This window comes from Hyaena hyaena, unplaced genomic scaffold (assembly GCF_003009895.1).
Source record: "Hyaena hyaena isolate Hyena2069 unplaced genomic scaffold, ASM300989v1 scaffold_674, whole genome shotgun sequence".
In the NCBI taxonomy this organism is placed as follows: domain Eukaryota; kingdom Metazoa; phylum Chordata; class Mammalia; order Carnivora; family Hyaenidae; genus Hyaena; species Hyaena hyaena.
The window spans coordinates 258,205-281,036 of NW_024081309.1; the positions used below are offsets into that span (position 1 = coordinate 258,205).

At 35.2% G+C, this 22,832-nt stretch overlaps 1 protein-coding gene across 1 annotated transcript in view; it reads right to left on the reverse strand.

The window, feature by feature from the left end:
* Positions 1-22,832, reverse strand: part of ZGRF1 (zinc finger GRF-type containing 1) — an 89,480-nt gene that overhangs the window by 18,997 nt on the left and 47,651 nt on the right. The window contains exons 11-20 of the mRNA XM_039217256.1: positions 22,454-22,604; positions 20,801-21,438; positions 19,544-19,682; positions 18,593-18,777; positions 17,245-17,441; positions 15,628-15,767; positions 6,797-6,940; positions 5,374-5,488; positions 2,744-3,003; positions 806-965 (exon numbers count right to left, since the gene is read on the reverse strand). Coding sequence (XP_039073187.1) covers positions 806-965; positions 2,744-3,003; positions 5,374-5,488; positions 6,797-6,940; positions 15,628-15,767; positions 17,245-17,441; positions 18,593-18,777; positions 19,544-19,682; positions 20,801-21,438; positions 22,454-22,604 — 2,129 coding nt within the window. The remainder of the gene's footprint in view (positions 1-805; positions 966-2,743; positions 3,004-5,373; positions 5,489-6,796; positions 6,941-15,627; positions 15,768-17,244; positions 17,442-18,592; positions 18,778-19,543; positions 19,683-20,800; positions 21,439-22,453; positions 22,605-22,832) is intronic.

Here is a 22,832-nt window from a genome sequence, read left to right on the forward strand (position 1 = left end):
GAGTCCTGATTTTGGTTCAGGTCATGATCTCACGGTGTTTTGAGCCCCACATCAGGCTCTGCCTCTCTCTCTGTCTATATCTCTCAAAATAAATAAATAAACTTGCAATAGACAAACAAACAAACTTAAAAAATTTTTTATGGGGCGCCTGGGTGGCTCAGTCGGTTAAGCTTTCAACTTCGGCTCAGGTCATGATCTCCCAGTTTGTGGGTTTGATCCCTACGTCGGGCTCTGTGCTGACAGCTCAGAGCCTGGATCCTGCTTCGGATTCTGTGTCTCCCTCTCTCTCTGCCCCTCCCCTGCTCACAGTTTCTCTCTTTCTCTCAAAAAATAAAATGAAACATTTAAAAAAATGTGATATTAAAAAAAAATTTTTTTAATATTTATATCTTGGGGCACCTGGCTGGCTCAATTAGTAAGTGCAACTCTTTATCTAGGGGTTGAGAGTTTAAGCCCCACATTGGGCACAGAGCTGACTTAATTTAAAAAAAAAAAGTTTATATCTTTTATTCTAGACATGAGACTGTTTCAAAGGAAAGAATCAGAAACGAAGACAAAGTTTTATACTTAAGGATTTTGTCACAATATTATTTATAATGGCAAAACTATGGAAAAATTAACTGATCAAAAATTGCTTAATTAGGGGCACATTGCTGGCTCAGGTGGAGGAGTGTGTGACTCTAGATCTCAGAGTCATGAGTTTGAGCCCCCACGTTGGGTGTAGAGATTACTTAAGTAAATAAAACTTGTAAAAAAATAAAAATAAAAAAAATATTAGATACTGAAATACACTAGTCATACTTACCCAAGAAGTACTCTGTCCACAGCTACGTTAGTAGAAGAAGAAATGAGAAGTTTCCATGGTCTTGCATTTCCAACCATAGGAACTTCGCTCTTTTCAAATAGCTGTACAAAAAACAAAATCACCACTGCCAGCAAATAACTCTTCCCTGCTCCAAAAACACCTAATTATTTTGAAGGAAGGGGAAAAAGAATAAAGGCAATGTCATAAATAAGTTTTTGAAAGTACAAGAAATATTTCATCCATCTGCTTCCTGCTCCCTTTCACTTAATTAATTTTTCAAGAAAACATCCACTGAGTGACTACTATGTGCTTTGCACATACATACATAGATACATATAATACATAGTGATCAAAGACGTCCATGTTTAATGATTCTACGCAGGAAATCAAAGTGAAGGAACACTGTTATTGTATCAAAGAAAGAACATTCCTCTCTGCTTTGGTGGAGATGGGAATGCTTCCTAAAAATAAGAAGTAGCAGAGCTAAGTCTTCCAGCATAAGATATCCAGGCTGCTTAAAGAAAGAGTCATTCCAGGCAAAGGCATGACAAGGTATGTAGATGTTACCTATTTCTATCGAGCCTATAGCAAAACAAGTAAGAGACAAAGCGGACATGGTAGGCAAGAAGATAAATCACAAGAGTTCTGCTTAGTGTGGCTAAAAAGTTTAAATTTTGGCTTGCAGACCAGGGAAAGTCACTGAAGGATTTTCAGCAATAGAAGTGACTTAGGCAGACCTTATTTTGTAAAAACTACTTGAGTGAAAATATTAAAAGGTAAAACTAAAGGTGGATCAGTTAGAAAGGAGTACGAGATAACCAATAAGTTAGCAATAATATATGCTAACTTTCCTCAGTGCCGTCTATGTGCCAGACACCATTCTATGCCCTTTACCAATGTTAACTCACATAGTCCTGCAACCTGAAGAGAAAGATGCTATTATCAACTCCATGTTACAAAGTAGGAAATTAAAGCTAAGAGATAGGTAACCTGCTAAGACCATACAGCTAATAAATAAGAGAGCCAGGATATAAATCCAGGATTCCAGCTCTAGAGCCCACCTTCTCACCACCAGGCCATATGGAGGTACAGTGAAGGCTTGGATGGAGACCTGGAGAGAAAACTTATAGGAAAGAAAGGTAGAAACCACAAGTGAAACATCTTGGTGACTGATCGGATGGGGGGAGATAAACAGAGAGGAGGAGGAAGATGTGAAGAAGTGAAGAGAGTCACTTCATCTAAGGAGAAAGAATAATCAAGGATGACTCCAGGTATCTAGCTTGGTTGACAGGGTGGATGTCATATAAATTCTCAAAATAACACAAAATAGCTTTGGAGTGAATGTTTGAGGAAATGAGCTAAAGAGGTGACAATCCAGATAGAATTATTAGCTCTGGAGAAGAGGAAGTAAATAAAGCTCCTTTACTGGGACAGAACCAAAAGAGGTAAAAATAGGTTCAAACTTGGGTAAAATGGAGGCGAGCAGGATATTGAGAGGAATTTCTGTTATAAACTCCATTTCCTCTTTTAAAGGCAGAATTAATTTCAGAGGGAGTAGGGCAGGGCCAGGAGAGGTTAAAGGTTTGGAAGAGCTGCTGGGGGGGGATCAAAGAGTGAGCTCACTAGGAGTGACTAAAGGCTTTGTTACTCAGACTTGAAGTTCATTCTGATGGTGCAACACAGAGATATCTAGATCAAATCTGGATACTGTGAATAACGACTATATAATGCTATTCATTCATCAGATATGCTGCCTATTCCCCCTTTCAGGGTGGTCAGCTCTGCTCTCATCTAATAGCTTACTAGACTAGGCTCAGATTCAAAATAATCAAAGTAGAGTCATTCTGGAATCTTCTGTAGTTAGGGAATTACAAGCAGAGTTACAAAAGCATATATAATAGTATATTTTTTAGAACGGTTTTCTTTCTTGCTCCTTACCATGTATGATCGTGATAGGGAGGGTATGTGTTTGCAGTTCCTTCACATCAACATTTCCGTGCGAGGCCATCATTTGAGCTATCTGAATTAAGGCTGTAGCTTGATCCTCATTTAACTTGTGTGCCTGGATCAATTGACTAGCTAACTGCAATGTTGCTTCTAGGCTGAGCAGTTCAAATTTTGTGTTGATATTTGAGAAGGCTGGTGGGATAAATTTTCTCTTACTGACTTTCTTATTGCTAACTATAGTTGATGAAGACCTAGTAAAAAGGCAGCAAAAAAAAAAAATGAAAGAAAAATTATGGGTTTTTTAAATAGTGAGTAAACCTATTAATAACCTTCATTTCATAAGGATCAGAGAGGACATTTTTAAGGGCACAAATGGATAAATGCTCCATTTTGAAGGAGGGTGGTGGAGAAGAAAATTAACATTTTAATACTATATTGAATACCAACTATGTGCAGGTACTATGCTAAGCATTTTACATATTATTTGATGTAACCTTATTTTTTAAAAAAATTTTTAAATGTTTGTTTATTCTTGAGAGAGAGAAAGAAACAGAGCATGAGCAGGGGAAGGGGCAGAGAGAGAGGGAGAGACACAGAATCTGAAGCAGGTTCTAGGCTCTGAGCTGTCAGCACAGAGCCTGACATGGGGCTTGAACTCATGAATCATGAGATCATGCCCTGAGACAAAGTCAGACACTTAACCAGCTGAGCCACCCAGGCGCCCCTATTTGATGTAGTCTTAAAAAAATACTAAGAAGTAGTTATTTAGCCTTAATAAGATGCAGAAATATTATTTTTTTCCCAAAAAGCATGCAGATAATAAGTGGTGTACTGACTTTAAAGCCCATGTTCTGTCATACAGGCTGTCTTGATAATTAATACAGCCTCTATTTAAGGTAAAACTGTAATAAATACATTGATTTTATTTCTATTTTCATAAACAATGAATTCATTTCAAAGATTAAATAACAAAGATAGATAATAACATAATGGAATCAGAATGATTTTTATTTTTTAATCTAGAACTTCATTATAGTGAGAGAAAGAAAGCACCCATAACATTCCAAATTAGAAAATAGACTTTATCTACCATTTTAGGGAATTTAAGAGAATATCACTTCCAATATTTTAAAAAGGGGTATTTTAAAACTCAAGAAATTAAGGTTATGTTAAGAATAAAGTTAGTACATGGGGAGCCTGGGTGGCTCAGTTGGTTAAGCATCCAACTTCGGCTCAGGAAGCTGAAGCCTGGGTGGCTGAGTGCCTGGAGCCTGTTTCAGATTCTGTATCTCCCTCTCTCTCTGACCCTCCCCTGCTCACTCTGTCTCTCTCTCTCTCTCTCTCAGAAATAAATAAAACATAAAAAAGAAAAGAATAAAGTTAGTACAGAGCACTTGGGTGGCTCAGTCTGTTAACGGTCCAACCCTTGACTTTGGCTCAGGACATGATCTCACAGTTCATGAGATCAAGCCCCACACTGAGCTCTGTGCTGACAGCATGGAGCCTGCCTGCTTGGGATTTTCTCTCTCTCTCTCTCTCTCTTTCTTTCTGTCCCTTCTCTGCTTATGTATGCACGCTCCCTCTCTCTCAAAATAAATTAGGTTTAAAAAAATAGTATTACTATACATACTGAATTCAACCTGTAAAAAGGATTCTTTTTTCATTTTATTTTATTATTTTTTAAATTTACATCCAAGTTAGCTAGCATATAGTGCAACAATGATTTCAGGAGTGGAATCCAGTGATTTATCACCTACATATGACACCCAGTGTTCATCCCAACAAGTGCCCTCTTCAATGCCTCTTGCCCATTTAGCCCATCCCCCCACCCAACACCCCACGAGCAACCCTCAGTTTGTTCTCTGCATTGAAAAGTCTCTTATGTTTTGTTTCCTTCCTTGTTTTTATATTATTTTTGCTTCCCTTCCCTTTTGTTCACCTTTGCATCTTATATACCACTTATAAGTGAAGTCACACGATATTTGTCTTTCTCTGACTAATTTCACTTAGCATAATATGCTCTAGTGCTACCCACGTTGTTGCAAATGGCAAGATTTCATGCTTTTTGATTGTCGAGTTATATTCCATTGTATCTACATACCACATCTTCTTTAACCATTCATCAGTTGATGGACATTTGGGCTCTTTCCATTTTTTGGCTATTGTCAATAGCATTGCTATAAACACTGGGATGCATGTGCCCTTCGAAACAGCACTCCTATATCCTTTGGATACACACCTAGTAGTGCAACTGCTGGGTCATAGGTAGTTCTATTTTTAATTTTTTGTGGAACCTCCATACTGTTTTCTAGAGTAGCTGCATCAGTTTGCATTCCCACTAAAAGGATTCTTTTTGATGTTAAATAATTTGTGGCATAAAAACAGAAATGAATAAAAAGAATCAACACTCAAAAGATCCTTAAAATATTATTCCTTGAGGAAGGCAAAATTTACAGGAACATCCTTTTAACTACTGACAGTAACTTCTGTCTGAATTATCTCTGAAAGATAATTAAAATATTTTTGGCAAAAATTTATGTAATGTACTTTGACTGCATTTTCATATTCACAGTTAGTCACCATTTTTGAATATCAATGACCATTGGTAAATAATAACTTACATTGTTAACAGGTACGGTGTTAGAGGTAGAGTAGCTGGATTAAAGTAGTCCTGAATGTTTTTCAAAGTGGTCAGCTCTGTGCTAGCATTACAAACCAACAATGCATGGACCACTACTGTAGAGGAAATGCAGAAACTGATCATTTAATGAAAATAAAATGGATCATAGAAGAACTATTAAAAATGTTTACACAACTCAGAGCTCTGCTGCTGCATTAGTCACATGACATAAAATAAACCCTTAAGTACATGGGGAGGTACTTCTACACATTAAATTACTATATGATCTGCTTATTTATACTTTTTATATAGGTATCTATAAATTGCATAACTTAAATCAAACTTGGACTTCTATATATCAACTAATGAGCAAGAACAACTGTTTTGAGTTAGCAGGTGGTGACCCTGCTTGACAGCTCCACCTAATCAGCATACCACCTTGTGCTGTATAGTATTTGTATAACTTCTGAACATCTTTCATTTCTTCAACTATTTTATAGAAATATATGGAAAGCAGAAAGTTAGAATGCTGATTTTGCTGAGGAAACAACTGTAACAAATATTAAAATACATATATGAAAGTGACAAATTAAGTAGCAAATGTTTAGTTAATTAGGCAGGCTCTTACTGGACTCAAGCTAGTTGACTAGCTTTATTCAGTTTTTAAAGAAAAAAATCAAAAGTTAAAAATGTATATGAAGTTCTTAATGAATCATTAAATGCTGTCTTTAGTTATAGACGAAATTCAACCATCAGGAATTATTTCAGAGATCAAGATGTATAAAGAAATCTACAGATTCTTAGAACTGAATAGGGATTCAGCCTAAAATTTTCTTTATTAAAATAATAAGGCTGGTAGCCTAGTAACTTATTAAAAATTTCCCAAGACAGATGATAAAATACCCTCAAAATAAAAATCATACTCTCCTATTCAGCTGGTTGCAAAATCTCTTGCAAAATCTAGAAGACCTTCTCAATGTAAAAAAAACGATTTATTTACGAAATGTACCCTATTAGTATAACCGAAAGAATTAAAAAGACAAGAGAATCAAAAACTTGATGTAAGAAACTATTTGAGAAAATAACTATTTATATGTTTAATGCTTATATTTTTAAAAATCAGGTATAGCCTATGTAAAAATCAACTTTACCAATTACTTAAGTGAGGGTTCAAAATTTTATTATATTGTTAGCCCTCTGAGACTTGAACTGCAGAAATATTTATATATTTGACTTTTATACCCATTTTTCAGGAACACAAAAACTAAGCAATACATTTTTACAATAATAGGATATAGAGGTGGACGCTTTTTGTTGGCCTTAATTAAATAATCCCAAACAAAGTTAGCATCCTTACTCACAATGCATCTTATGTTTATCATTCTTCTTTTAATATAAATTAATATAAGCATGGCAATACTTACTGTTAGTGGGCCAGTTAGAGGGGAAATAACCTTTCAAAGGTAGTAGCTCCACCTCATTGGTAGATGATGGTCCAAAGAAAGCACTACGTGCAATAAAAGTATCCAATTCAAAGTCTAGGGTTTTTGAAACCACCCAAAGATCATCTGAAAAGACAATTATTTTTTCAGGAACTTAGAACTATGCTCAATTTAAAGTACTTTGGATTTCTTACATGTTTAGTCCTATGTTATTTCTTAAAAAAATAAAAATAAAAAACACAACATTGAGGGGCACCTGGGTGGTTCGGTCAGTTAAGCATCTCACTCTTGATCTTGGCGCAGGTCATGATCTCAGTTCATGAGATCGAGCCCCAGGTTCATGAGAATGTGCCCCATGACAGACTCTGTGAAGATAGCTCGAGTCTCCTTGGGATTCTCTTCCTCCCTTTCTCTCTCTGCCCCTCCCTTGCTCATGTTCTCACTTTCTCTCTTTCAAAATAAATAAACATTTTTAAAAAGAAAACTTTACAACTGTATCAGACTTTCCGAAGGTAGAGCATTAGTCTAAAAGATGCTCTGCCATATAATGGTTTTCGTGCTCAAATAAAGTGGGCAACCTGTGGATATAGAATACAAGTTCTCTGAATGGACCTATCCTTAACTGACACTCTAGAGGAATTAACATTCTTCCTTTCTGATAACACGTCATCTCCACTGCCTATTGAGCACGCATAGCTAGTAGGCTACTTTTCACAATACCTGTACACCATTTCTACCACCAGTTGAGCTTACTATTACAAAGAGTCAATGATATTTGTTCTAAAACTTATTTATACCAGTTTGATTAGTTATAATTATATATAATATAATTATTTGAACTATTATGAGTATGAAAAAATAATTGTTTTAAGGAAATTAAAGTAAGATTTAGAAAGAATTAAATAAGATTTGGTTTTAAAAAAGCCAGTTGCGGGGTGCCTGGGTGGCTCAGTCAGTTACGTGTCCAACTTTGGCTCAGGTCACGATCTCACTGTTGGTGGGTTCAAGCCCCACACTGGAATCTGTGCTGACATCTCAGCCAGGAGCCTGCTTTGGATTCTGTGTTTCTCTCTCTGTCTGGCCCTCCCCTGCTCACACTCCCCCCGCCCCGTCTCTCTTGCTCAAAAATAACCATTAAAAACAATAGTGGGATTAGTTATGTATTATATGTATAATTATTTGAACTATATGAATAAGAAGAAAAATTGTTTTAAGAAAATTAAAGTAATAATTTAGAAAGAATTAAGATTTGCTTTAAGAAAACCACAAAACACAAAAAACTGCTTTTGACTCAGGCATAGGTGAGGTATATGTAAAAGATTAGAAAAGAAATTAAAAACATTTAAATCATTCTCCACTTAGATTGCTTCAAAAGTTCTTTTTCCATGTTTAAGAATTCAGAATGATTAATCTTTATGAGTGGTATATTCGTGGGTATAGTTTATACAAGATAAAAAAGATCTCCAACAAAAAAACCCATCTTCTAAGCAAAAGCCTTGATTCTTCATCAGGAAATCATTAAATTATTTAATATATTTTAAGTTAAAATATTTAATGTTCATATGCATTATTTATTATAATCCCTGACTTTAACCAACTTTGAAAATTAACTGACAAACCACAAATCTCAACTGCACCAGAAAAGATAGTGTACTGGGCTACATTCCCATCTTGAAAAGCCCAATTTATGTCAGCATATTTAAGGTTCTGAAAAAATCTTAGATTAAGGTTATTTGTTTAACACAGTACTTTCCAAATTTATTTAGCCACTGAACCTATTTTTTTTACAATGACTTTTATCATACCCTCAAAGAACTACTGTTTTAGAAAATGTTTAGGAAACTACTTTTTAAAAAGTTCATTTATATTTTATATAGAATTTTTAAAAAATACTTGTCAACTTAGGTAATGTATATTTAAACAATTTATTCCTTATTTGCCAGTATTTATTTAACCCAATCATCAAAATTTTTTAAAATATCTCCAATTCAAGACAGAAATTGTTCACTTTTTCTTTCTCTATCCCAATGAAGTGATGGGAGACATTTAAAACACAAACCCAACACAATGTTAGAAAATAGCCAGTGGGACAGGGAAAGGCATGCTTACTTCAGAGCAGTGAGAGTCCTACAGAAGCCACAAAGAGAATATGAAAAGGATGATGATAAAATCTTACTAAGCTAGGAAACTCCAAATCCTATGCAGAGGATGGAAAGGAATTCTGGGAGCTGGCGGTAGAGGAAGAATCTTCCCAGCAGATTCCCACAGTGCACTCAGGCTCACTCACCAAGCAAGGAGACACAGAGGAATTGTGAGCGTAGAAGCTCAGCTGAACATTAATGAATGATGGAATAATTCTATCACTCTTGGAGCAGTGGACACCAGGATCTGTCTTAAGGCTAATTTGAGAATGTAACCCTCTAAAACAAAGACTATCAGGGGAAGCCTTCAAGCTAGAGAATAGAGAACTGGGACAGCTACCCACGTAACCATTGGGCCCCAGGGAAGGGTAAATAGATCAGAATCTATTGGCAGGTCATGTATCTATGGGAATTTTCTTTATAGTAAAACACAATAGCTTAGGGCAGGCTAGGTGGCTCAGTTAGTGGAGCATGTGACTCTTGATCTCAGGGTTGTAAATCTGAGCCTATGTTGGGTGCTGAAATTACCTTAAAAAAATAAAATCTTTAAACCCCCCTCCTGCACAATAACCTATATTATATTCTGGGTCAATAGACATTTTAAATGTCAAATAGCTGCTATTATTATCATCATCATTTTATTGTGGAAGGAAGACTGGCCCCAAGAAGTTAAATTACCCATAGATACAAGGCCAGTCAATTGCAGATCTGGAACTGAACCCAACTCCCTGACCTTACTAGAGCAGACCAGACTGTGGTCAGCCTTCACCTATATGCACTGTCCAGAAGGAACAGCTGATACCACCAGAGGAAAATTAGTTCATGGGCCAAAATAATGAGACACTTAAGGAGAACAAAGACTTCAAAAGAAAAACATACTGGGTTATAGAGTCCTATAGAAAAAGCAATACCAGAACAGATGGATTAATCACTTAAATTTAGGCTGGCAAAGAGATTTTTTACAAGAAGTAAGAGAAGATAGTTGCAATGCAAAATAAAAACCAAAAGTAATGAAAAAGAAATGTTGAACAAAAACATCAGGGTGAAAAAATATGGCAGCTGAAATAAAGCTATAATTGATGGGATAAATCACAGAATGGATACATTTGAGGAATAACTAAGCAATTTAGAAGACCATACTGAGGATATTTCCTAGAAGGAAGAAAGGACGAAAGCCAGACAATATAAAAGAAATGTTGAGTCAGAGGTGCTAACATTGGAATAAAAGTCTTGAGAAATAAAAATAAACTGAAGATTACTTGAAGAAATGAAGTAAATCAATTTCCCAGAAAAAAAAAAAAAAGATAAAGGACTTTAGTGTTTTTTTTTTTTTTTAACACCTTATGGAGGTATGACTGACATACAAAAAGCTGTACATATGTAATGCATATACTGGATGAGTTTGGAGATAGAGGACTTAATAGATTTAAAAGGCCCACGGTATGCCCAAGAGGAGAAAAAGGAAAAATCCACATTTAGATACATTATAGGGAAATATAAAACTATAATAGAGAGAAAATTCTAAAGCTTCCAGTCAGAAAGAGCAAACAACATACAAAGGAATAACAAATGCCAACAGATTTTTCAACAGTAAGAAGGTAACTAAGCATATTAATATTTGGTTAAAACATATAAAATTGCTGCTTCTGGGGGTCAAAACTATTAAATAAAAAGAATTTAGAACCTAGAATTGTATATGCAGCCAAACTATCATTCAATTATGAATGCATAATAAAAATATTCTCAAGTATTCAAGGCTTAGAAGGTTTACCGTACAACAACATATATTCAAAACAGTTTTTGATGAAATACATTGAGAGAAAAATTTAGGAAATGCTAAAAGAGATACATGAAACGAATGTAATTAAATTACCCTGGACAAGTCTGAGTCATCTTTTAAAAAGTAGTTACAGAAGCGCCTGGGTGGCTAAGTCAGTTGGGTGTCCGACTTCAGCTCAGGTCATGATCTCACGGTTCATGAGTTCAAGCCCTGCATTGGTCTCTGTGCTGATAGCTCAGAGCCTGGAGCCTGCTTTGGATTCTGTATCTCCTCTCTCTGCCCTTCCACCCCAAAAAAAATAAATATGAAAAATATTTTAAAAATTAAAAAATTAAAAAAGTAGTTACATTCAAAGAAGATAGAAAATAATTCCATACTAACCTCAAATTTATAGGTTTAGATTAGTTCTATTCAAAAGTCTGTGCTAGAATGCAATTTAACAAATCAATACAATGCTTCCTTCATTCAGAAAGTCTTGCTACAAACAAAACAAAACACAACTAAACTTGTCTCCTTATTGATATGGGTGATTCATAACACCCTGGTGCAGCTCCACACCTCTCTTTGGAAACCAGTAACGGTTTTTGTACTAGAACCAGTCTGCAGATCATACTTTGAGTAGCACCATTCTAGAAAATACCAACATGATGTAAGGGTAAAGTGAAAGAAAAAGTCAAGAGGAAGAAACAATCGCTTTAAAAAAAAAAAGGAGAAAGAAACAAGAAGTGTGAGTGCTTTGCAAGTTCTTGTCTTATTGGAGGGTAAGATTTTAAGTATCAATTTAAAAAAAAAGCAAGAAAGGATTTAAAAGAGCATAGATAAAATGGGATAAAGAGAAATCATTTAAAATTGTAGAAACATACCCAAGCATATTATTATTATTACTATTACAAATTTAAATATAGGACATATTCCATACACAAGTCAAAATTTTAAAAATTCAGACATGCTATTTATGAGGGACACTCTTGTAATGTAGGAACACTCAAAGGTGGAACAAGAATATTAGAAGACTTATCAAATACTAATCAAAATAAATCTCAGTTATATTAATAATTAGATTATAAGAAAAAAGTTTTATCAGAGATGAAGAGTCTCCAAATAATAAATGTTTCAATCTACTAAGATAATAACAATTTAAAATATAAACATCAATATATTAAAATGTTAAAACAATCTCAGTGTATGAGCTCCAAAACGTAATAAAATAGCAGGGAGGAAGTATACCATAGATGAAGCCACAGTAATTTACAGAGTATGGAATTGACACAATGATATACAAATTGAACATATACAATTGAACAGTATAAAATAGGGAGTCCAGAAACAAATCAGCATTATTTTGAACTTGGCTATAAGAAAGATAGCATTTCAATTTAGAGAGGAAAAGCAGGACTAATCAATAAAAAATGATCACTATTCTAGTAAAACTGTTAATTAAAGAGAAAAAAATGAAATTGGATCCCTATCTCATACCATTTACAAAAAAAATAAAAACTCCAAATGGACTGAAGATTTTCTCATGTAGTATGTCAGTAAGAAAACCTTAATAAACTTTAAAGAAGTAAAAAAAAAAAAGTCAAAAACAAAACTTTAAAAAAATTAGTAGAGTGGGGCGCCTGGGTGGCTTAGTCGGTTAAGCGTCCGACTTTCGCTTGATCTCTCATGATCTTTCATGATCTCTCAGTTGGTGGGTTCAAGCCCCGCGTTGGGCTCTGTGCTGGCTGCCGGCTCAGAGCCTGGAGCCTGTTTCAGTCTGTGACTCCCTCTCTCTCTGACCCTCCCCTGCTCACGCTGTCTCTCTCTCTCCTAGAAATAAATAAAAATCTTAAAAAAAAAAAAAAATTAGTAGAGAATATAGGTGAATAATTTTAGACCTCAGTGTAGGGAAAGATTTTAAAAATAAGACACAGCAGGGTGTCTGGATGATCAGTCGGTTAAGTGTCCAACTTGGGCACACGTTGTGATCTCTTAGTTCGTGAGTTCGAGGCCCACATCGGGCTCTGTCCTGACAGCTCAGAGCCCAAAGCCTGCTTTGGATTCTGTGTCTCCCTCTCTCTCTGTCGCTCCCCCACTCACACTTTGTCTCTTTCTCTCAAAAATAAACAAACATTAAAAAAGAAAAAAAATTTTTTTTTAAAGATACAGAAAGCATTATCCAAAAAAAAAAAAAAAAAAACCCTAACAAACCAGAGTGTATTAAAAGTAAAGTGAAGGGGAGCCTGGCTGGCTCAGTCAGAAGAGCGTGTGACTCATGATATCAGGGCCATAAGTTCAAGCTCCACGTTGGGTGTAGAGATTACTTGAATAAATGAAACTTAAAAAATAAATAAAAGTAAAGTGAAAAGACAGGATACAAACTGTGAGCAGACAGTCACAATATACATGATCAACAAAAGATTAGCATTAAAAATATATAAGAAAGATAAATAAGATTACAAACAATAGTAAAATGGGCAAGAAACAACATACATAACCAAAAAACACATGAAGAGCTGTTCAACATCATTGGTGACCAGAGAAATGCAAACTAAAACCACAGTGAGATCCTTTTACATCCATCTGAGCAGGCTGATGCAAGATAGTAGGAATATCAGTTGACGTAACAACTTTAGAAAAGAGTTTGGAACTACAACCTGAAGGTGTGGGCATTTTCATTCTTAGAATTATATCCAAAAGAAGCTCTTGCGTATCTATAAGACAGTACAAGAACATTTGTAGCATACTGTTCACAGTGGCAAAACTTAGAAACCAAAATCACCATCTGTGGAAGAGTAAATGAATAAACTGTGGCACATTCACAAAATAAATTGATATAGCAAAGCAAGTAATCTAGACTCTAGATTTCAGATCAACATCAATAAAATATCTATATTGCAACAATATGTCACTAAGTGAAAAAGGTAAACTCCAAAAGATTACAGATTTATATCACTTTAATGTTTTAAAAAAACTAAAAATTTAAACTACAATTGACTCCTGAACAATATGGAGGGTAGGGGTGCTAACCTCCCACAGTCAAAAATCTGCATATAACTTGACTCCCTAAAGACTTACCTAATAATAGCCTATTGACCAGAACCTTACAGATGGCATAAACAGTCAATTAACACATATTTTGTATGTTATATGAATTTTCTGTTTATTCTTAAAATAAAGATACAAAAAAGAAAATTTTATTAAGAAAGTCGTAAGATAAATTACATTTACAATACTGTACTGTATTTATTTTAAAGATCCATGTATAAGTGATTCCGCACAGCTCAAACCTATGTTTTCAACGGTTAACTGTACGCTCTTTAGGAATTCATTTATGTAAACTTCTAAACAAAGAGGAGCAAGGTGCTGATGAACACAGGGAGGAAATAATTACCTTAGGTCAGGAGACAGCCAGATGAGTCAGTGGGGTTACTTTATATTAAATGTACGTAGCTACAAAGGTACTTGCTTTTGTTTCAGTTTATAGATTCACAGATAATTACATTATTTAAAATAATTAAATAATTAAAGCACTCTAGGTGAGGACCAATGATACGAGTAGGTCATGAAGCCAAAGATAATAATTAACCCAATGTAGTGCATCTAAGCTCCTTAGAAAAAAAATTCTTTTAAGGATTTTACTTCCAGTTATCTAAAACTTGTGGTCTAGTGTTGTCAAATTGTGCAGACAATGACAGAAGTATCAATAAAGTTATTACATTTTCAGTTCATTTTTTTAAAGTTGATTTCTTGGGGCGCCTGGGTGGTTCAGTCGGTTAAGCGTCCAACTTCGGCTCAAGTCATGATCTCACGGTTCATGGGTTTGAGCCCGGATCGGGTCTGTGTTGATGACACCTAGCTCAGAGCCTGGAGCCTGCTTCGGATTCTGTGTCTCCCTCTCTCTCTGGCCCTCCCTTGCTCACGCTGTCTCTCTCAGAAATAAATAAAACATTAAAAAAATTTTTTTTTAAAAAGTTGATTTCTTTATTTTGAGAGAGACAGAGTAAAGAGTGAAAGAAAAAGAGAGAGACTTGTGAGTGGGGGAGTGGCAATAAAGAGAGGGAGAAAGAATCCCAAGCAGGATGCCGACATAGGGCTTGAACCTACAAACTGAGATCATGACCTGAGCCTAAACCATGGGTCGGACGCTTAACTGACTGAGCCACCCAGGTGCCCACATTTTCAGTCTATTTTTGACATTAGGTCAGAGTACAGCTGAATCAATATACTTATTTATATAATGCCAAGAAGCTGGTATAATTTTTCTAAATGAAAATAGATTTTGTTAGCCTTCAATAAAATTTTTTTTAAAAATTCAAATTTTAGGGGCACCTGGGTGGCTCAGTCGGTTAAGAGTCTGACTTCAGCTCTCGCGATCTGTGAGTTTGAGCCCTGTGTCAGGCTCTGTGCTCTGTGTGTCTCCCTCTCTCTATGCCTCTCCCCTGCTCATACTCTGTCTCTCTCACTTTCAAAAATGAATAAATATTTTTTTTTAATTTTTTTTATTTATTTTTGAGAGAGAGAGAGACAGCATGAGCAGGGGAGGGTCAGAGAGAGAGGGAGACACAGAATATGAAACAGGCTCCAGGCTCTGAGCTGGCTGTCAGCACAGAGCCTTACGCGGGGCTCGAATCCACAAACCGTGAGATCATGACCTGAGCCGAAGTTGGACCCTTAACCGACTGAGCCACCCAGGCGCCCCTGAATAAATAATTTAAAAAATTTTTTAAATAATAATAATATGAAATTTTAAAATACGCTTTTGGGAAACGGTCTCATTTATTATACAATAACTCACAATATATGCTACCATTAAGCAGTACTTTGTAAAACCTCTTTCATGTAAAGAATGAGCTGTATGTAACTGAAATACAAGAGTAGAGTCTGTCACCAACATGATCAGGTCAACTTACTTTTACTATATGTTGAAGAACTTTCCTTCCGACTCAGCTTAAGATAAAGTTTGCTTTTAGGTTCACTATAAAATTCAGGATTTACAGTAGTAAACTTCTTCAGCTTGCCATACTGTTTTCTTTGAAAGTCAAATCCTTTTCTGCAAAATGAGTAAAAACAAAAATGAATGTAAATATTAAGGTACAAATTTTTACTGAGATACAATTGTCAATAACATGGTTGTTGTTACAGGTGTAACAATATAATGGCTTGATATATATATTATTATATATATAGCTATTATATATGTGTATATATAACATATATAATGTTACCGTGCTATACATTATAACCCCAGGACTTACTTTATAAGTGGAAGTTTGAAAGTACAATATTTTTTTCATCTTTAAAATACAGTATTAAAAGGAGAGAACCAGGGTAAGTGTATGTTTATATACTTTCATCCATGTACACAAAATAAAAAAATAGGAAGACAGTACAACCCTCACAGAATTATCATTAGCTTTCTTTTTTTTTAATGTTTTATTTATTTTTTGAGAGAGAGGAGCACAAGCGAGGGAGGGGCAGAAAGAGAGGAGACAGATGATCTGAAGCTAGTTCCACACTGACAGGCTAACAGCAGCAAGCCTGACCCGGGGCTTGCACTCAGGAACCATGAGATCATGACCTGAGCCAAAGTCAGACACTCAACTGACTGAGTCACCCAGGTGCCCTGAATTATCATTAGTTTTAAAAGAAACTAAGCTTGGGGTGCCTGGGTGGCTCAGTCAGTTGAGTGTCCAGCTTCGGCTCGGGTCATGATCTCGCAGTTCGTGGGTTCGAGCCCCGCGTTGGACTCTGTGCTGACAGCTAGCTCAGAGCCTGGAGCCTGCTTCAGATTCTGTGTCTCCCTCTCTCTCTGACCCTCCCCTGCTCATGCTGCCTCTCTCTTTCACTCTCTCAGAAATAAATAAAACATTAAAAAAATATTAAAAATTAAAAAATAAAAGAGACTAAGCTAGGAAAAGTATCAAAAAAGTACATAAAAGAGTATCTCAGCTTCAATAACTATAATAAATTATCCTCATTATTTCTATATCTCTTAGGTTATTTTGATGATTAAATAAAATAATACATGCAAAGTGTTTAGAAGAATGCATGACATGTATAAACTCCCCATAGATGTTATTAAATTACCATGCAAATATTCATTGGAGCTACTTTTTGGATAATTCCACTTTTAGAAGACATGTTTCCAAAATGTAGCATTGTATTATCCTATAAAACTAACTAGTTAAGGCTTGTGAATGACCACTACCTATTATCCTGCACTGATAAAAATTATTCTTGTGGTTTGTTCAACAGGGTTTCCCTAAGGATTATGACTACATATAAAAATGATTAGAAAAGTAGCATGCCTGTCATTTCTCCTGATATTGCTGAAACTGCTTGATGTTTAGAGGGGCCAAAAATACCTTTAGAAAACTATTTCCATTTTACAGTTAGAAAAACTGAGGTATTCTATCTTTTAGACACTTTACCTAGCTCAATCTCTTTTAAAACTGGTAACAATCATATGAGGTTATTATTTTCTGATATAATTAATTACAGGCATTATATGGTACCAAGACACATACCTCACCAAAAGCTGGCATTCCTCAAAGAGGGGTATCTTTTGACTTCTTAGATATAAGCCAATACTCTTTATATCATTTAAAACCATGCTAGGTAGAGAGGCTTCCTGTGTTAAATGTCCTGGGGTCACTTCTTCAAGCCACTTGAAAAATTTACATTGGTCAGCTTTGGGTCCATCACAGGTATAAAAGAGACGACCCTAAGAGGAAGAGAATATTATAATTTAGTAAGAAAAATTTTATATTTTACTGTTTTTGTACTATTCTTGTCAAGACTCCTATAAAAAGCTACATAGCACTAATGTACTCTAATAAATTATTCATTATACAAGTTAATCTTTTTATTAATATTAAATAAATAAAAATTTAAAATCACTTACTTTATATTTATTTTCTCTTTATCAAAAAACTAAATTATTCTGAGAATATAAGTTTATTTGAAAAATAAAATTTTTGGTTTTCCCAATTGAAAATGTTCACAGTAGACAACCTGAAAGCTACCTAGAAACAACTACAAGAAATATCTTGTGCATTTCTTTTTGGCCTTTTTTTGTTGCTCATGTTAGTGTGTGTGTGCACACAAGGACACACATATACATTGTTCTTTTAAAAAGAGTAAAACTCAGATAATGATGTGTTTTCTATTCCATAACCTACCCTAACACAATCACATACTGTATGCATGACAACCATGTCATCAAATTGTCTTAAAAAGAAAAAAAGACTTTGGATGGCTCTATTTTATTCTATGGTTGTATTATTTACAAATGCTTGCCTTTGACAACTAAATTTATATCTCAATTTATATACACAATACATAAACATTTTACTAACTTGACTTCTTTCCATAATAACATGCTATCAGCAATGCAAATTAAATCAGTATGCTTTTATATTCCCCAGGCCTTATCTGTGACTGTACTGGGGATCACACAGCAGACTACTTCAACTCTCAATTCTTTAGGCTCACCTCTGCATTCTCTAAGACTTCAGGTTGGACATAGTCTTTTCTCAGTGCTCTCACTGTAACCTGGGCATATCCTTTCTATTCTATCAATTACACTATTACATAAAATTTCCTTTTATGTTTGTCTCCATCTACCACTATGCAATAGGTTCCTAGGCAATTTGAAGGGTTATCTTAACTCATAATTTTATATCCTAGAATACAGATAATCTTTCAGTAAAAATTTACTCGGAGTTTACTGTATGTTGCTTACTAACACCTCAAGTAGAAGGCTCCTAATCAAGACTTGCTCCTTAACTATGCTGGTCATAAAGCAATAGGTGCTGAAACGTTTTACAGGACAAGTATTCACTGGGGCAACAGGTGAGTAACAGGGAACAATACCTTATTTGGACCTTCCTTTTTAACCGTGACAAGTTTTGCAGGTTGATGATGATGGCAGGATGGCACATTACTTTCTACATTTTTCAGTTTCTCTCCCTTTAATGATGTGTAAAATGATATGTCGACTTTTGAAAGAGCTTTGTGCAACCTCTGTGCCCACCCAAACAGCAATATATTTAGATGTTCTACAAAATAGAAAAATACAAATGAAAATTAAATACAAAATAATTCTGTGTTTGTATCATGCGTACTGTTGGCTAAGTTTGCAAATAGACTTTTAACAGAGTAATCTGTAACCTCACATTGATATTCATTTTTTTAAAGGCAAGTTTTGCCCTTGTACAGCAAAACAAACTCAAAACTAATCATGCATCATACTTAAAATTTCTAAACAAAACCATCTGTAACACTTCTAGTTTTTTAAAATTTTTTAAATTAAATTGAGCCACGCAGGTGCCCCAGTAACACTTCTAGTTTAATAAAAAAAATGAAGGGCACCTGGGTGGCTCAATCAGTTGAGTGGCTGACTCTTGATTTCAGCTCAGGTCATGAATTCATGGTTTGCAAGTTTGAGTCCTGCATTGGGCTCTGTGCTGACAGCTCAGAGCCTGGAGCCTGCTTGGGATTCTTTGTCTCCCTCTTTCTCTGCCCCTCCCCCACTCACTCACACACACTCTCTCTCTCTTTAAAAAATAAACATTTTTTAAAAAATGAAAAATTCTAACTTGTAAAAGATAATACTGTCATTTCCTACTTTTGACACTCTATTTGACCTGAAATTAGAATATAAGTTACTGCTGAAAACTGGAATGAACATACGGAAAATAACAAATCTCAAGTAGAGAAATTAATGTGAAAATTCACAGTATAAGATACTATGTTTTCTCACAGCTATACTACTTACATTAAGCAGCAACCAATTATAATAAAATAGAAAGATAACAGTCATACCTATGAGACAAGATGTAAAAATCTGCTTGTAATGAGCAGGAGACTGAAAAACAGCTGGTATATGAATTTGCCTTTGAGGAAGATAAGCAGATTTTATTTTCTGCCCACTTGGGAAGCATAGCTCAGAGCCACTTATCTCCTGAAATGGAATAATTCAAGTTATTATAATAACTCCAGAAAAATACCGTTTACTAATGAGTAAATTATTTTCTGTATATATGTTTAACAAACACATTTTTCTTTTGATTTTCAGAATCCTTGAAAATCATCTTATAATTTTATTATTATTACTATTATTATTTTAGCGAGAGAGCACAAGCAGGGGAGAGAGCAAGAGGAAGAGAGAAAGAGAATCTTAAGCAAGCTCCACACTCAGCGCAGAGCCCAATGCAAGGCTCCATTCCATGACCCGGGGATAATGACCCAAATGAAATCAAGAGTCAGATGCTCAACTAATGGAGCCACCCAGGCGCTTTTCATTTTTTCATTTTAAATGATACACCAATATAGTAAAAATGGTTACGCATAGCACTTTTAATCATATAAATAAGACTAAATGTGGGGCACCTGGGTGGCTTCGTCAGTTGAGCATCTGACTTCGGCTCAATCATGATCTCATGATTCATGAATTTGAGCTCCACATCAGGCTCCCTGCTGTCAATGCAGAGCCCACTTTGGATCTCTCTGCTCTCCTCCACTTATGCGCTCTCTCCGAAAAATAAACAAACATTAAAAAAAAAAAAAGACTAAACATTTCTTGTCTGCCCCTTAATAAGTGTGTAAAACCTTTTTGCTAGGAAAAACTTAGCTGATGTGAATGGATCATTATGTATTTCTATTTCCAGTTACAACAATAGAATTGTGCATAACTAATACATAATAAGATCTAACTTTACCCTAATAATGATCTGATTGGCAAAACTGAGCTGATAGTGAAAAGTGAAAACAATCACAAAAACAGTAGTAGTGGAAGTGGAAACAGTTGGAGCTATAATTTATTAAGTACCTATTATGTGCCAGATACCACATCAGATACTTTCAAATATATAATTTCTTTCAGTGCTCATACCTACTAGGCAAGTTTTTAAGTCAAAGAAGATATGACTGTAGCTAGTGTTCTATAAAACTCAAAAAAAGAAGTCCTCAGCTCCAAGAGTAAAATCATTGCTCCTATATAATTTTGTCAATTATTTTGTTGAAATTCAAACAGTAAGTATTGGAAAAATTGCACCAAGATACATTGGTTCATTTCCTCACCTGTAAATCTCCTGTTACACTGTAGTTGTAGCAGGCTGACTCTCCTAACATATTGTGAGTTTTCTTAGTCTTAGAAGTCTGCTTTAAATTCAAAGACAGTGCTTTCTTTCTGGAAATCAAATCTTGGCTGCTAAAATCCTGTTGCTGTTGATGGAGCATATCTTTTATCATTTGCAAATGCATGGAGTCTAAAGAGCTTTCATTCACAGCATCACTCTGTCTTTCACCCATGTCACTAAAATGGGTCCCAGAAACAACCTCAGCAGAGAAGTCATCTGTTACTTTATCAACTACTTTTGGAGTAGTCAAGTTGCACTGGGGTATGTTTTGATATTTCAGCCACTTGCTTTGAATGGACATATTATTGAGAAGTAAAACGTCCCCTGGAGTCACTTCTCTAGATTCTTTAGAGAAGGAAGTTTCACCTTGGTCGTCAAGCCCAAGGCTAAAAGAAAGAACCGCTGACTCTTCACACAAGTTGAATATGGGAGAACCAGAAGATTCTTGCCTGTCAGAGTTGGCCTCATATGAACAAGAATATAAATCAGGTGGCAAAGTAATAAATGGATCTCGGGTTCTACTTACTAATGGAAGCCTCTGAAAGTTCTTATTCTCCAGAGAACTGGGTTTTTTGAGAACTGGGTGAAAAAAAAAAGAAAAAGAGCTGATTAAATAAAAATGTATTATGGCCATCACCTAGGCTCTAAAAACCAGTAACTATCTATACAAAAAAGAAAAGTAACAACTTGCCTTGCTGAAAACAAACAAACAAAAAAGCCCAGGTAATTTTAGTTCCTTTTTTATAATAAAATATCTTTAATGATTTTAGTCTCAAAAAAATGAAGATTTCAAAGCTCAAGAGACTTAAACTTTTTTAAGGTTGATGAATTTAAAATCCTTCCCTTTTTCTTTTCCCCCTTAGCTAAAATTCCCCCCCAACCTACCACCACCAATCACTAGATTATATTTACATAGCATTTAAGTTTTCAAAATACTTTATAGACAAGACGGGATTTATTATTCTCATTTTACAGATGAGATTGCCAAGGCCTAGAGGTAACATGACTACTGATTGGCAGCATCAGGACATGAACTGAGACAGAATAGAGAGTCCAGAAATAAGCTCACACTTATATGGTCATACAACAAAGGAGGCAAGAATATACAAATGGGAAGGACAATCTCTTCAACAAATGGTGCTGGGAGAACTGGAGAGCTACATGCAAAAGAATAAAACTGGACCACTTTTTTACACCAGACACAAAAATAAACTCAAAATGGATTAAAGGTTATACCAAAGTCAACCAATGGTGTAAATCAGACCTTCACAATGAATCATTCCCCTGGGAGGGGAGGGCACCATAGAAGAGCCCACCTCTGGAGTTAACAGCTGTGAGAAGTACTGCAATAATGGAAGCCATGTGCAGAAGTCTGTGATGAGAAGTTGAGAGGAGAAGTCAGAAGGAAGCTGAGAGTTACAAGGGAGTGCTGTATTTGGAAGTAAGAGCCATCTCAAATAGAAAGCAGTGTGGGAAGGCTTGAGGAAGATGACACTGAATCTGGTTTCAAGATATTTTTAGTTTAGTGACAATTTCTCAAATAAAAAACTTCATTTTACGCAGCTAGATATTATGAGAGCAGCAGGGTAGCCACTGTCTAAGCCGAGTAAGTGAAAGTCACCAGGTAAAGTTCTTGCTTTCAGGGACTCCTTAGAGAATTCTAGCATAAAATCTTCATCTGTTGAGTTCAAAGAAAAAGTAGACACAGGGTTCAAGGTCGAGATCTTTTGTTCTGGTGATGTCACCTATTAAGAAAGAAAAAATAAAATGTACTAACCAAATGTTACTATATTTTTCCCCTATAGTTTGAATGAATTCTAGTAATCCATATTATACAAATAATGCTTTCAAGCACATTATATAGAGCTACAGTATGGTAAAAATTCTTCCCAAAGGGACAGGATAAACTCATTAAAATCAATAAGAATAGTAAAAAATAAACACAGAACATAAAAACCACTGGATTTATTTAA